Genomic DNA, 16172 nt, shown 5'->3' with positions numbered 1-16172 from the left:
TATTAAATTAATATTTCAAATTTGAATTTGTTGAATGCATTTAATTATTGTCATTAATTATGAAAATCTGATTTTAAAATATTAAATGAAAATCTAATCAGTTTTAAATTTTGTCATTAATTTTTCATTTTTCTTTTGGATTGACTAAAACTTTAAATTTATACTTTGGTTTTCTTTCAAATTATTCATTTCAAAATGGTTAATTTTTATAAAAAAAAAAAAATTTATCATATAATTCCATAAATAGACATTTGGAAAATTATAATATGTTTTAGAAAATTATATAAAAATAAATAGATATCATAATTAAAAATAAATAAATTCTATTCATTGATATGTAATAAATTAGAATTATAATTTTGAATGTTGATTGTTTCTCTATTTTTTAAATTTAATAGTTATTCTTTTAGAATTGACTGAATTTTTTTTGAAAAATTTAGAATTGACTGAATTGGTTATTTTTAAAATTATTCTGAAAATCAAAATTCTAATTATTATCGAAATTGAATGTAATATTATGCCGAGGATCAATGTGCGGCCTTTGTTTAGACCTTCATTTATCGTAATATTTGAAAGTAACGTGAAAGTGAAAGTTTGATTTAGACTATTGCATATATTATATAATGTCCCGACATACTAATTTAAAATCACAGGGTCGTGGAGACTAAACATCAGATATACAATGTGCAATTTATAAAGCCTTAATTGATTAAAATGTTTCAACGCATGTGTTGAAGAAAATATAAACATATCATTCATTAATGAAGCAGATTAAAATTAGTACATCCGTAATTGTTTCCAAATAACCTATTTTGCTTCTCGGTTTGAAATCATGTTTGAAAATATTAGTACATCAAAACGAAATTATGTTTGAAAATTTTAGTACATCAAAACGATGATTTATTAACACCACTCATTCAATACGGAAGATTTCAGTAATTAACGACACGCATTATATACTTTAAATCAGTTTAGGAAGACAAAGATAATGAGTAAACCACCAAAATTGGTACCTTTCTTTGTATCAAATTCTCAAATTAATCCATGATTCTATTAATAAATTTAAAATGGTCTCTGTCTTTGTCAAACATTTTTCAGATTGATTCTAACTCTATTAGTTGTTTTGCATTATAAGCCATTAACATACCAAATAAGATCCAAAAGACATTATGTCATTAATCACTAAATAATATCCAAAAAACATTGAACCATTAACACTCAAAATAAAAAACAATTAATAGAGTCAGGACCGATCTGAGAAACATTTGACAAAGAAAAGAACCATTTTAAATTATTAATAGAGTTATGGACGAAACTGAGAATTTGGTACAAAGACAAGGACCAACTTGATGGGCTTACTCCAAAGATAATTAAGCACAAATCAAGCAGTGCATACCTTCCATACATCGTTTAAACTTTCGATACTTAGCTATTGTAATTATAATTCAAATAATAAAGTAAAATTAATATGCATCAGATATTTCTTTCCTTATTCATAAAGATATTTGACTTAAATATTTTTGTATTTTTTTTATTTTAGATTAAAATATTTGCGTTGACCCAATTATTTTTTAAATAAAAAACTCTTCATATTTTTACCAAAAAAAAGAAGAAGCTCTTCCTATATAAGCTCCTCTATTCACCAAATAAAAAAACCACAACCTATCCGACATTAGTCCAACATAAGATTTAGTTTGCTATCCCTAATTTTCACCATGGTATCTGAATCCTCTAGCATCTCTTCCACATCACGAGATCGAGGTGAATGTTCCCACTCAAAAAAAGTGGCGAACATGAAGGAGATTGAACATATTCAATCCTCAAACACAAAACCCGACAATCCCATTGATTTCATGAAGCCGTCAAAAGACGATCCAGTTCCCGTGTCGAAGGTGCAAGAGCACAATTTTTTCGGCCCCATTCAAATTGGTTCATCGTCTTGTTTTCCTAATGATAACAATCAAGGAAAAGATGAGAACATCAATGAAGAGAAGAATTCGGATTCAAGGTCTTTTTCATGCTCCTTTTGTAAGAGACAATTTTCTACTTCACAAGCGTTGGGAGGACACCAGAACGCTCATAAGGCGGAACGTGCTTTAGAAAAGCAACGGAAACAAAGGTATGATGACAGTGCTTCAAGTTTGGGGCAATCTTACTTTTATCCTACTCTTTTTCGACCTTACGATTATAGGTCACTCGGGGTCAGAACCGAGTCAATGATTCAAAAACCACCTTATATTAGCCCTAAGATTACCCCACACAGTTTTGGGTACCGTCATAGTGCTTTGTTGCAAGAGATCTTAAACCCTTCTCTTGTGTCATTGAGAAATATGAGGGGTGGTAACAGCGGGTTTGGAAACCTAGCTATTGGTGGTGCAAGTACTTCAAGGATTGAAGATGGTACAAATAATAAAATAGGTGCTATTCTAAAATTAGGAGATTCTTCTACAAATGTTGCTGCAAGTTCAAACTCAAACATAGAAAAGCAAATTATTGTGGCTCCTACTTCTACCAAAGATGATATTCATGATCAATCAAAGTCTAACATTGAAAAAGAACCTTCTGATTCTGAATCATCTGAGCTTGATTTATCACTCAAGCTTTAAATAAGTTTTTATATTGTTTCCTTATGTTTGTTAATTTGATTGCTACTCTATTATTATATATATTATTATTAGTTATTATTGTTGTATTATAAATAAAGCCATTATTAATTTTAATCGTGTTATGGATTGTACCTTATCTTTAAGGGATCTCGATTGTACCCTGATTAACGTTAGTTTGCTTATTCATATTAACTGTTTAATTTGTTATCAATTGTATGTGTATTGGCGAGAATAAAAAATATATTGGGCAGCCTTGAAACATTTTTTTGACAGAGAAACAATGTGCATTTTAATAAAACTATAAAAGGTAGGGGTGATAGGGTGTTCATGAATGTGAGTTAGTCGACTTGCGAATCCGGTGGTCCAGACCGATCCAATCCGTTAATTAACCGAACTCGATCGTTTACGGATCTAACTCGATCCAACTTAATACAACCTAAAAAGTTTGGTTTGAGTATTGGATCCAAGGTTTTGAACCCGCATTGCGGATCCACGAACCTAACCCGCTAGTATTGAATTATTATTTTAAAGTAAAAAAACTTAAGAAATATGTCTAATTTTTATCAAATTTCAATTTCTTAAAAAAAAAAAAAAACAATTATGAACTCGACTTAACCCTGATTTTATTTACAACTAATTCTTATTCAAAACCATATATATATATAGCTTTTTTTAAGAATTTAAAAAATAATAATTTTTTCTATCAAAATTATAATTTTTATTTTTAGATGCACAAACTGCGAACCTAACTCGATCCAACTCCTTCGATACCGAGTTGATTCTATTCGAATTTTATAGTGAAAATGTGGGTTCGGTGACCAACTTGATCCGCAGAAAATTGAACGGATTGAGTAACGGGTTTGGACAAACCCGATTCAACCCAACCGGTGTCCACCCCTAATAAATGGTTAGTTTTTTTTGTTGGAAATTTTAAGGCGTAAATGTTGGTTTAAAAAAAAAATGCAGCCTCAAATAAGAAATCACTTTTTTTTTTTACAAAAAAAATGTTAATATCATTTATAGAAGTAATATATGTAAGAAGAAAAAGAAACTCAAGTTTTACTGCCTTGGATTATTTTTTTTGGAAAACAACCTAACTAAAAGAAAAGAAACAAAAAACAGATAAAAACTAGTCTATGTGATATATATCTCTCTCGTCAGGCATCAACCTGCAGCAACGGAAGCAAATCTTCTAGTGGCTTCAAAAACTCACGCCAAGTCACATAACGACCTCCTCTATACGTGGATAAAGCCGGAGAGAAAACACAACAAAGAAAGGCTGCCAAATTATAAATTTTTACCTTCAAGGAGAAAATACAAATTATATCATTCCCCATACAAAGTGAATTTCGTGCGCACAAAATTCACCAAAGAGACGCATAGAATAAATGATTATTTGTGCTAAACTCGCCCTGTCTGAGCTAGGTGACCATAGAATTCACCAAATAGAAGTTAATATTGTCAAATCTGAGTGCATGCCTAAAATTCTTAACAAACGAACAATCCCAAAAACGGTGCATGATACTTTCACCACTATTGAGGCACCTCAAACAATTATTAGTGCCTAGCCTACCTTTGTTGTGAAGCAACGACTCCGTAGGAATAACATCATGGCAAATCGTCCAAAATATAAATTTAATCTTTTCAGGAGCAACTAAACGCCAAATCCACTTCCACGATCCGACCTCACCCTCAGTTGTGTTCTACTTCAGAAGCCATCTATACCCAACTTTCACCGAATAAATACCACCCAGATTACCCGTCCACATAAAGCCATCCTGAATCCGACCATTCAAACACACCAGGGTGACACAGATAGCCTCGACTACAAGATAAAGAAATTGGGTATATAAACGACCCAACATCCAAGTATCATCTTGAATCACATCAGCTATTGTCAAGTGGACATCATGAGTATCAACATATAGAACATGTTCACACAATTCCCAAATTTAGTCCATGGCGCAAACCAAAAGGAAGAAGACCGATCTCCAAGTCTATATTCGAAACCATTTCAATACACTGCCTTTACTTTCATAATAGATTGCCACACAGTGGAACCTTATGTTATGGGCATATCAATAAAGAACGTATCACCAACATACTTGTGTTGAAGCAGAGATACCCATAACTTATCTAAGTTAAAATGAATGTCCCAAACCAGCTTTCCTAGCATAGTCGTATTTGATTCGCAAGTTCTTCGAATACCTAGACCACCAACTTTCTGCGGCCTATTGATCTTATCCCATCCCACCAGATGGACACCCTTATCATTGTTCCCCTTCCACACAAAAATTGCACGTATACTTATCTATGTGCTTACAAATAGAAGACGGTAACCAAGTAAGCTGCATGTAATAGTTGAGAATTGAGCTAACACCGACTGAACTAGTGGCAACAACAGAGAAGCGAAGAGGTCAGACCATCAGATAAAACCAGTTTCAATCAAACGTGTAAGAACTTAGATCAAAGAATGAGTCAAATACGTTAGTAACCAGACTCTTTCAGGTTAACAGAATTGGACCCTTTCGGGTTTTTGAAATTGAACCGCAAAAGGCCACGAATCTTCAAACACCCCATCTCTGATAAAAAGCAGTAGAATAAAAAACACAAACCAAACATCCGTAGACCCATAGAAATAAACAACATGCCAGGGACGATGAACCGACAAAACACAACCAGTGACCCAATAACACATAACTGAATTTACAGAACAAAGAAACCAATCAAGAACAAAAATCAATTGCAAAATCTATTGAACCAAACTATGCATCAAATTTGAAGTGGGTTTGCAATATCTATTGAAGCAAACTCTATTTAATCATATCTCAAATATCAAACGAAGTATCAAAAGGTGAAGTTTGATATAAGATCAAATTAGGTTAGACAACATAATCAAAACATAAGAATAATTTTTGAGAGTTTTAGGACAATAAGGCTGCACTCAAAAAGTCTCAATGATGATCAATCATAAAAATATGTTTATTATTATTTTGAGATACATTCGTGTATTTTGAACTTATTGTCCTTAAGAATGAACTCATTATAAAATAGAGAAATAGATAGAGAATGTCAAAGGTTTATCATTATGATTCAAACCACAATCCCAAGACACTTTATAACATCTAAATTCTAATCAAACAAACATTCCTCTTTACAAAATTATTCTCCTTTTTTTTTTGCTCAAAAAGTTTATTCTCTTTTAGCTAAAAAAAATAAAAAAATCAAAACTAAAAATTTAGATTCGTAATCATTTAAACTCCCTGTGGAATCAGTATTTTATATTACTCAAAAGAACCGTGCACTTGCATGTTTATCAAACACCGGCGAAGAAGAAAAAGAAGCAACCCAACAACACAACAGTGGAAAGATGGTGACAGGGAGAAAAGCGAGCGTTTTCCAATGTAAACATCTACTCCCTCCGTTTTAAAATGAGTGTCATTTTAGCAAAAAAAATTGTTTCAAAATGAATGTCACTTTCAGTTTTCAATGCAATAATAACTTTTTCTTTTCAATTGTACCCTTCAATTAATACTATGTTACACTACTTCCAAAATATTTTATTTTCTTTAATAAAAACAAACCAATAATTGATTAGAATAATTGGGTAAAATTGTTATGACATCTGACTACTTTATTTCATTCCTTAATATGTGTGCAATTGGTTAAAACGACACTCATTTTAAAACAGAGGGAGTAGTACATTAAATTACATCAATAATCATGCAAATGATGGAAAAATAAGTAGGTGACAATCACAAAGCTAAAAGTAAATCATTAATGATAAATGTTAGTATATTTATTATTTATTATGTTAGTATTTTCTCTTTTAACATATTCAACATAAACCTTTAACTTTTTTACTTTCTTTACTTGTTTAGCTCAATCAAATGAGGAACACGTTAAAAAAAGTTACTTCTTCGTCTATGGGATTGATTTACTACATTTTAAGTTCAAATTTCAATAAAATTGTCAATAATCTAATATACCAACGGTTAAAGCAAGTCACTAGTGAGTAGTGACAAAGTTAAACACATGAAGATATAAAAAACGACTAATACCTCAAATTTATCCTTAAATTTTGAAAAATCGGCCAATTTCATCCCTGAATTTTGCGAAATATCAAATTAGTCCCTGAATTTTACAGACGTCCATCAAATCCGTCCCTCCGTCCAAAAGGTCCGTTAATAGTGATGATGTGGCTTCTTACATGCTTTGTTGTCATGTACACGTGTCAGCAAGTCAGCCACGTGTACAAGGACTAAATTGATGGAAATAGTCAAAATTCGATATTTAAAATTTAGGCTAAAATATGGTTTTAGTCCCTGCAAATATGCCTCGTTTTGGTTTTAGTCCCTGGTAAAAAAAAATTTGTTTTTGGTCCCTGCAAAATTTTTTGTTTTTGAAAATAGTCTCTGACCCCACTTTTGTGATGATTTGCATACGTGGCACATTATAACTGAACCAATTTTGTAGTTTTTGGTCCCTGCAAAAGATTTTGTTTTTAAAAAAGGTCCCTGCAAAATTTTTTGTTTTTGGAAATAGTCCCTGAGGGACTATTTCCAAAAACAAAAAATTTTGCAGGGACCAAAAACAATTTTTTTTTTACTAGGGACTAAAACCAAAACGAGGCATATTTGCAGGGACTAAAACCATATTTTAGCCTAAAATTTAAGTCTCTTTTATCTTGTGTTTCCAATTATACCCCTCTATTACCTGTGTTGTCCTGGATCGATTTGAGACTTACTGTCATAATTTGAGGACTAATTTGATGGATTTTGTTATAATTTAAGGGCTCATATGATTGATTTTATTTGCAGAGAATGAGTAAAAGGAGATATGGCATGAGAGGACCAATGATTTCAAATGACATGCATAAACAAACACCACTGAGGGGTCCTGCTCCACAAGATCCAACTGCTCTTGGAGTTATTAGAATTCCAAATCCAAATTATGGGTCATCCGCTTCTACTCAACCCCAATACATGGAGTTTATCCCAACTCTAGGATTTCCAAAGCATTGATGCATGTTTAAATTATGTTTTTGGACTAGTTTAATTAATGCTTTTTGGACTTGTTTAGTTTTCACTTTTTTGGATATGTAATCACTTAAGAACATCAAATGATTTGATGACTTGATGGCCATGTAATGTTATTTTTGTGGCTATGTAATGACTTATGAACATCAAATATATGACTTATGATGGTATGAAAATGTCTGTCTTTTTATAATCAAAGTGTCTGTCTTTTACTTTTTACTTTGTTCAGCAAATGTATGCACCAAGGATCACAGTGATATCTGTTGTGAAAATTCAAGGACCTATTTGATGGTATTTAAGCTAATTTGAGGATCGATATGATGGATATGTATATAATTCAAGGACCAATTTGATTGAAATATTTTGACAGAAAGGTTTGGTTCATTCATTGACAACCTCTTTTCATTACAACATTACATGGACTTGGCACAATACAATATCATTTTAAACAACTCAATCAAACAAAATACTCCTATCAATATCTTAATCAACCTAAGTTCACTTCCTACACAATCAACTTTATCCATCAACCTTGTCCTCCAAAATACACCTAGAGCTTGAAGATGAATACCGGTTGTTGTAGTTGTTTTTGCCCATTCGCGCACCACCCATCAATTCTGAACACCGAATCTACAAGGCAGACCACTTGATTTATGAATTTCGAATTTAATCAAAAAAATTAGGGTTCTAAGTTTTTTGAATTGGGGAAGAAATTTGACATCAATTCATGGAAGAAATTTTGGGGATTTTGAACTCTATGTAAGGAATTATAACATTAGGGTCCCAAATTTATATATTTGGGGATGAGGAAGAGGAGAAAGAGCCGTTACTCACAAAGAAGGGAAAGAGTCGTTGCCAATTTTCTGAAAATCCATCAATTTGGTCCTTGGAAATTTTGTGTAAATCCATCAATTTGGTCCTTGGAAATTTTGTGTAAATCAATCAGTTTGGTCTCCGCTTGCGTGGCATCTGACGTGGTAATCTTTGTCAGAGGTTAACGTTACACGTCACATCCGTTAACAGACCAACTTAATGGAGGGACTGATTTGATTGACATTTTGTAAATTCAGGGACTAATTTGATATTTCGCAAAATTCAGGGACGAAATTGACCGATTTTTCAAAATTCAAGGACGAATTTGAGGTATTAGTCTATAAAAAACCTATACCAACCATCAATCATTTGCCTGTTGGTATAAGTCATCTATATCAACAGTAGTTTTGGTTTAGGCGTCACTAAAAACCTATAGATTTATCTTTTAAAAATAAAAAAACTACAGATTTTCAATTTGTCATAAAGAATAAATAGAAAAGACATATTTTATAGGCTTAAATATGTAAAAGGTCCCTGTAAGTTAACGCGTTTTTGGTTTTAGTCCCTGTATTTTTTTTTGTTGCGAATAACCCTTGTATTTTCTTAACTTTTTGAAATTGGTCCTCTCCGTCAGTTTCCGTAAAAAAAAAAAGCACTGCTGGCTAACGGTCGCATACGTGGCACTTGATGAGATGACAGCTGCTCTTGGTAGAGGGACAAAAACGAAAAACGCATTTTTACATAGGGACTGAAATTAAAAAAACGTAATCATCAAATTTTTAAAATTTTAAACCCAATCTTTCCACCTAAATGCATTTTTTAGGTGTTGTTTGGTGTAGAGAATAAATGGTTTTTGTCGTGGTAGTAGAGAAATGAGATTTCCAGCAAGAGGGAAGAAATGTTGAAGAGTAAGAGAAAGAGATTTTTCGAGAGATGGAAGTGTTGTTTTGCAAAAATGGCTGGTTGAATAAGCAAAAGGGTCGAAGAATATGCATTTAACGTAGACTGGCAACAAAATGCAACTCAAAAAATGGTTGGTGGAAAGAATGAATTTTAAATTCCAAAATTTGATGATTATGTTTTTTTTAATTTCGTCCCTATGTAAAAATGCGTCTTTGGTTTTAGTCCCTCTACTAAGACCAGCTGCCAACTCATCATGTGCCATGTATGCATCTGTTAGCCAGCAATGCGTTTTTTTGACGGAAATAGACGGCAGAGACCAATTTCAAAAGGTTAAGTAAATACAAGGGTTGTTTCGCAACAAAAAAAGATACATGGACTAAAACCCAAAACTGGCTAACTTACAGGGACCTTTTACTTATTTAAACCTATTTTATAATACCAAGGCATATTTCCAAAATACCAAGACTCTTTTATAAATTACATATTTTTTTTTTTTTAAGAATATCAAACAATCAAACCTTTCTTGCTAAACATATTAGGAGAGATCCTCGTGAGCTTAACTCAGTTTGTATGAACAATGCATCAAATATGCAAGGTCCGGGATTTGACCCCGGCCACAAAAAAAAAACATATTAGGAGAGTATTTTTTTATTCTCATAAGTCCCTCTAGGATCGATTTTTTATTATGCCATAAAAGTGTGCATTTGTGGGCTTGTTGCTTATCACAAAACCGTAAGGTTGTTGCATAAGAATAGAGTCATTTAAATATAGATGGAGAAAAGTTCTTATTTCATAGATAGAATGCAATTTTGATTGTCTTTGCACTTGATTGACTAAACAAATGATCTTGGTTCATCACCATTAATCTCTTCTCTTCATGTAATAGGGATCGTATCTAACCAAATAAAATATCTATATGGCATCGTTATCTCCCTTCTTTATATGTCTCTTTCTAATAGGTATTCATGAAGATCATTGTTGTCCTCATCATCAAGCTCTTATTAAACTACATCAACTTCTTGTGTTTGTTCTAGTGTAGAAGTTTGAATATCTAGGTTGAGGAGTTGATTCTTAAAGTGCTCCACCACATGTTCACATTTCTTCAAGTCCTTTTGATCATTGGCTTGATTAGTTGAAACTCTAGTTCACATGTACAACTCAATTTCCAGGAACCCCATATCTGTTGAAATTTTGACTAAAAGTTGATGATTTTATGAATTATGGAAACTGTTTCGGGGCAAATCGTGAGGCGATTTGCTGAAATAGTGAGGCAATTTGCAGTATTGTTTTCGTGTCCCAGTTCTGTCCATATCGTGAGGCGATTGGTGAAATCGTGAAGCAGTTTCACCTAATTCTGCACACAATTTAAGCACTATTTTATCATTTTGTTGAGCAATCTCATGAAACCAAAAGACGAAACTTTTAGGAAACATAAAGGTTATTGATTGAGAGTATTTTGGTGAGATTCTTAGGTTGGGAAACAATTGTAAACATTTTGGTGAGTGAAAATAATTGAGTCTTTTGTTTGTGGGAAGAGATTGAGAAATGGATAGAAATTAGGTTTCTTCTTGAAGAGCTTGTTGAAGCTAATTTCTTGTAACCTTATTGTATTTGTTTGTAAGAATCTCATTGATTGTGAAGTGCAGAGATCTCTCTCCTTCATACGCAAGTCATTTGTTACACTTGTTTACTATATTAGATCTAGATATTTTGTTGTTGCTTGATGTTATTGTTACATCTAAGTTTATTGTCGTGAGGTTTTTTAGATTTAAAGAAAGATCTATTATGCACTTGTTAGATAAAGTAAAATTGATCTCTTTCTGGTGGCCTAAGGCAAAGTATGTTAACTTTTCTTTTGGCTATCATATGGAGTGGGTAAACCTGTTAACTTGTTTGGGTATTTGTTGATGCCGCCGTTGATGTGATAGGATGAGAGAGATGGAGAAAATAAGATGTAGAATGAGTGTTTGAGAATTATGGATGTGCGAATATAAGGGTTGCATGCAAAAATAGGAGAATAGACATCTCATCCTTTCTAAGAGTGTCCTATTTATTCATTATTTATACAAAACAATTTTGTTGAGGTGTGTGCCTTGCTTTTTTATACTTTGTAATTCCATGCTTCTTACATTATCATTCCTTAGGTTTTTATTTCTCCTATTTGTTATATATTCAATCCTGGTCTAAAACTCCCTTAGTACAACAAATGGATATGTGGAATCCGACCTTGTGCATTTTGCCAAAATGTAGTATTCACAAAACTTAATCCCTTCAATCATGTCTTTTCCAAACACGCCCAATTTGTTTAGGGTTTGTAAATGTTGTAAATAATAGTGTAAACAGTAATATATTTAGTTACTTTTATTTTTTTTCTAAGTAGCTTGTTAAGTAAGTCCGTTAGGCTTAGATTGTTAAACTCAATTTTTTTATCATTTTGATTATTATTGAAATATATCAGCCTAGTTTTCTACATGGTATCACGCGCTCCCAGTTTCGGAATCTTGCAGCGGGGAAGACGATTGGAGTTTCTAAGAAACATGGAGGATTATACTATCTCTCTGATGAACGAATTGGGTTCTTGTCTTCTGCACTTCAGTATCAGTCAAAATCTTGTTCTGCTCACCAATATGGCTTCAGCACAAGCGTCTCGGTCATCCTTCATTTTCACTATTGAAATGTATGTTTTCGTCTTTGTTTTCAAACCAATATGTTGAGTCTTTTAAATGTGATATATGTCAGTTTTCTAAGCATGCACAGACTACTTTTTCGTTGAGTCCTACTAAAAGTGTTGAACCATTTGATCTTATTCATTTTTATGTTTGGGAACCAGCCGTTGTTTCGAATATTTCTAGTGCGAGATGGTTTGTTTATTTTATTGATGATTGTTTTCGAGTAACTTGGATTTTCTTGATGATTAATAAGTCAGAAGTACCAAAATTATTTATTCAATTTTATAATACGGTACAAACACAATTTGGAAATGGTATTAAAAGAATGCATACTGACAAGTAAACAAGATATCATCCATGAACTCACAACAAAATGGTGTCGCATAAAGAAAATATTCATTTACGTGTAGTTGCTCGATCGAGATATTCTCTTTCAAATGCCTGTCCAAAAATCATATCGAGGGCGAAGCAGTTTTGACTGCTACTTAGGTAATTAATCATGTATCATATCGTGCTATAGATAATATTTGTCTTTTTCCGTTTTTGATCTCACAATTCTCTTTTGTTCCTATTTTGTAGAATCTTGATTCTCGTGTGTTTGGCTCTGTTACATTTTTCCATGTTCATTAGCAACACCAAACAAAGTTCGATCCTAGTCTTGAGTCTAGTGCGAGTCTTGAGTCTACTCCTGGTCCTAATCCTGTGTCTGTCTCTAATTTGGTTCCTCGAATTTGGATGTGTGTGTATATATATATATATATATATATATATATATATATATATATATATATATATATATATATATAAGGGAACCATCATTTAATTCTTACATGTCAACCTCATACTCACCCGGACTAGAATCATCATCATAAATATTACGCGTCAGATAACTAATTCTTTATTTTTAAAGAATTTTCCATTCTTTCTTTCTTATATGGAATTTTAATCCACTAGCATACATCTTGACAACTTCTATTTATATTTTGCTCCTTTTTAGAGTAAAAGTAGCAAGTTTATTTATATTTTTAGTTGAGTTTTGCAACTCGATAAAAAGTCATGAAAGGGAAAATATGATAAAATAATCATGAAACCATCAAGAATCCCCCAAACCAGACAACTTTGTGACAGTATTATGGTTTTTACAAGTTTATCATGATTGATTATTGGGCATAGTCGTTACAGACGCTTTGGTGAAAAGAATCTGAGCAAGGAGTGAAGAAAAGACCATAACAAGGACTCCACCAAACTCGCGATGCGCACTTGACCTACAAGTTGCGAGATCAAAATGGAATTTAGCTATGTAATGTCTCGTCACAACTCATGACGTGCATTATGACCAATGTGTATGCTCTCATCGCGACATGAAGACCTTGCGTCACGAGAAGACTATTTTGGAAAAGAAGGGAAAAATTCTCCAACAAATAGAGAGCGCCTAGATCAGTTAAAAAAAAACACTCTGACAACAAAGACGAAGGCAGACACACAATTTTGGAAGGTTAGGAGCAACCAAAGCCATTTGGGAGCCAAGGAATCATCAATCACTTATCCTTTATTTACGTTTTCCTTTTCATAATAATAGTTTATGTTTAGAAAGCATGTGTAACTAATATTCTAGGTTAGGTCATGAAGGAGGAACTTCTTTGTACGTAATTGATCAATCATTTAACTTTAAATTATCATATGAATACATTTGATTGCTCTGGTTTTATTAAATTATATTTGTGTTTAATGTTTTTTCTGTGTTTAGGAATGTTCATGAAATGATACAATCCCGATGACTATTAACCTTAGCTTTGATAGTTGAACTAGTATAATTGTTCAATCTTTAATAGCTTTAGACATATTCTATTAATGCTTTGTGACAATAATTTTGCGTACTTAACCCTCCGGTGGTTATGGTCTCTCAAAAGATATTAGAGTGTCATAACGAGGGGAGAGGGTTAGTAACCAAGACAATGGGCTAACCATTTTGATCAAATGTCTTAAAACTAGGATATTTGGACAACTTTTTCAATAGGATGTAGTTACAGAGTAATTCAGACAATAGAATCCGACATGACCTAGTTGCTTTTTACCTAATTTCTTCAGTTTAGAAAATCAAACCATTGCCAAGTGGAACCCCAATTGTTATATATCCCAACCTATTATCGTAGTACTTAAGTTGAGATTTCACAATCCATGTAGATACAAACTTATATATTTTACTACTTGACGTCGATATGTACACTTGCTATTTCGACCATCAAAAACTTTGCATTCGTCTGTTTAAATATAAGAAATCATCGATGAATTGGTTGTATTTTCTCGTAATATTGAACAAATTGGGTAGAGGGAATCTCATGTCACCTCTATAGAGTTGATCAATGGAAATTCCTTTCCAGTTGGTTCCAATTATACTTAGATTTGAACTACATTGAAAACGATGTAAATGCATTCATTGTCAATGAACTAGGCAAAAGTTTCATTTTCAACCCTTCATCATGAACAAACTCTCCTAGTTCTGCTATACATCTGAAACGTGTTCAATGGTTAATTCTTCTCTTTCACTAGTAAACCTTGTAAGTTAAATAACTTTAATTTCTCTTGAGATCTCAGTTCGTTGGTCTCAATTTGGTGAAGGAGTGAAATATCTTTGATTTCATACCCATTATCAAGACCAAACCTTTTGACTGCTTGCTCAACAATTTGATTTGCATTCAATTGTGCTTGATTAGTAACAATATCATGTATTAATCTATATATTATGGATTTTGTGCATTTAAATTGTTTCTATTCAACACATGTAGTGTAATCATTGTGGATTAATACACCCATGTTGAAGTTCACATCATTAATGGAGCCAAATATTGTTGAAGTTCCGTTGATGCCACCATATGAAAGGAGCCAAATACTTCTTGTTCGTTATTTTCAAAAACTCTATTTCCCGTAGTGGATGTAACTGCTTCAACAGCTTCATAAGTTACATTTAAAACCGCAAGAACTGTCGTCAACCTTCCCTAGATCAAAGAACTGGTGTTTATTGCACTCTAATAAACACTTGCAGAATTTACATGATATTAGCATGTGTACAATTTATTTTCTTTGGGATGGTTTATGGAATACCAACTTTACTGTTGATTAAACACAAGCAAAATTTGAAACTTGCAAAAAAAATTAATGTGAAATTTTTCTTGTTTGTGAATACAAAATCTACTTGAGGAAACCAATTTGTTGGAGTGATCTTTATTATTTTTGGAATAGGAAAATGTATCAACAACCGTGATCATTATCCGTGACTCAAACCATATTGCCGATAACAATATTCCCGTCATTTTAATACCCCCACTTGGGTCATAGGCTTGCGTGACCATCAACAAATATAATATTTGGATGTCAGGATTTGTTTGAAAAGCAAGATTCCGACGTGTTCACTCCAAAATTTCAAGTCGTATATGTTGTCCAAATACCCACATAGACCATGGAAATTAACATAGTCGAAACAGTCTTTGGATGCTTGTTCAAGAATGGGGGTTTCATCCAGAAAAACTTATGTTTTTGATAGAAAATAAGTTACTTCAATTTAATGAACTTGAAGTTCAAGGTTTGAACAAAGTAGTAACGTGCGAGGAAATGTAAGATGCAAAAACTGAAGTGCATGACAAGTAAATGTACAAGAAGTTAAATGTGCATGAAAGATAAATTTGCAGGATGTTTAAAGTGCAAAAAAGATAAAGGAATTTAAAATAAACACAGGAAATAAAACTGCACACTCAATCTTGTGCAAATAATCGACGATTGTTTTATGCTAGTGATTTGTTATTTTCTGTTTTGTTGGTGATTAGTTTGTAATTTATCTTTGTAATTATTGTTTATTCTTTGCACTCCCTTTGCCGGTTATAATACTATTAGAAACTCTCTGTTTTCCTACGGATTTCGTTGAAAATTCGGCAAGAAACAAGTTTCGTGCCAAGGATTTAGATTCCCAGTAATACCTTTGTGGGTAATTGTTTTCTTAGGATTTTAGGATCCGCAAGAAAGGTAAATCCATAGGAAAAGTGAAAAAATCCGCATGAATCATTCAGTCAATGCAGAAGGAGTTTTCCAGGCCATAAGCACATTTCCTGCAAAACAAAACGTAGGTACTTCCGCAGCAAAGGACGCAG

General features: G+C 32.6%; 1 protein-coding gene across 1 annotated transcript; it reads left to right on the top strand.

The window, feature by feature from the left end:
- Positions 1–1793: 1793 nt before the first annotated feature.
- On the top strand, positions 1794–2606 carry LOC25488570 (zinc finger protein 1). Its single transcript, XM_013603457.2, has one exon. It carries the CDS (start codon positions 1794–1796, stop codon positions 2604–2606), a length of 813 nt encoding a protein of 270 aa, XP_013458911.2.
- The last annotated feature ends 13566 nt before the right edge of the window (positions 2607–16172 follow it).

This window comes from Medicago truncatula, chromosome 3, assembly GCF_003473485.1.
Source record: "Medicago truncatula cultivar Jemalong A17 chromosome 3, MtrunA17r5.0-ANR, whole genome shotgun sequence".
Lineage (NCBI taxonomy): Eukaryota > Viridiplantae > Streptophyta > Magnoliopsida > Fabales > Fabaceae > Medicago > Medicago truncatula.
This window is presented reverse-complemented; position numbering and strand designations above follow the sequence as displayed.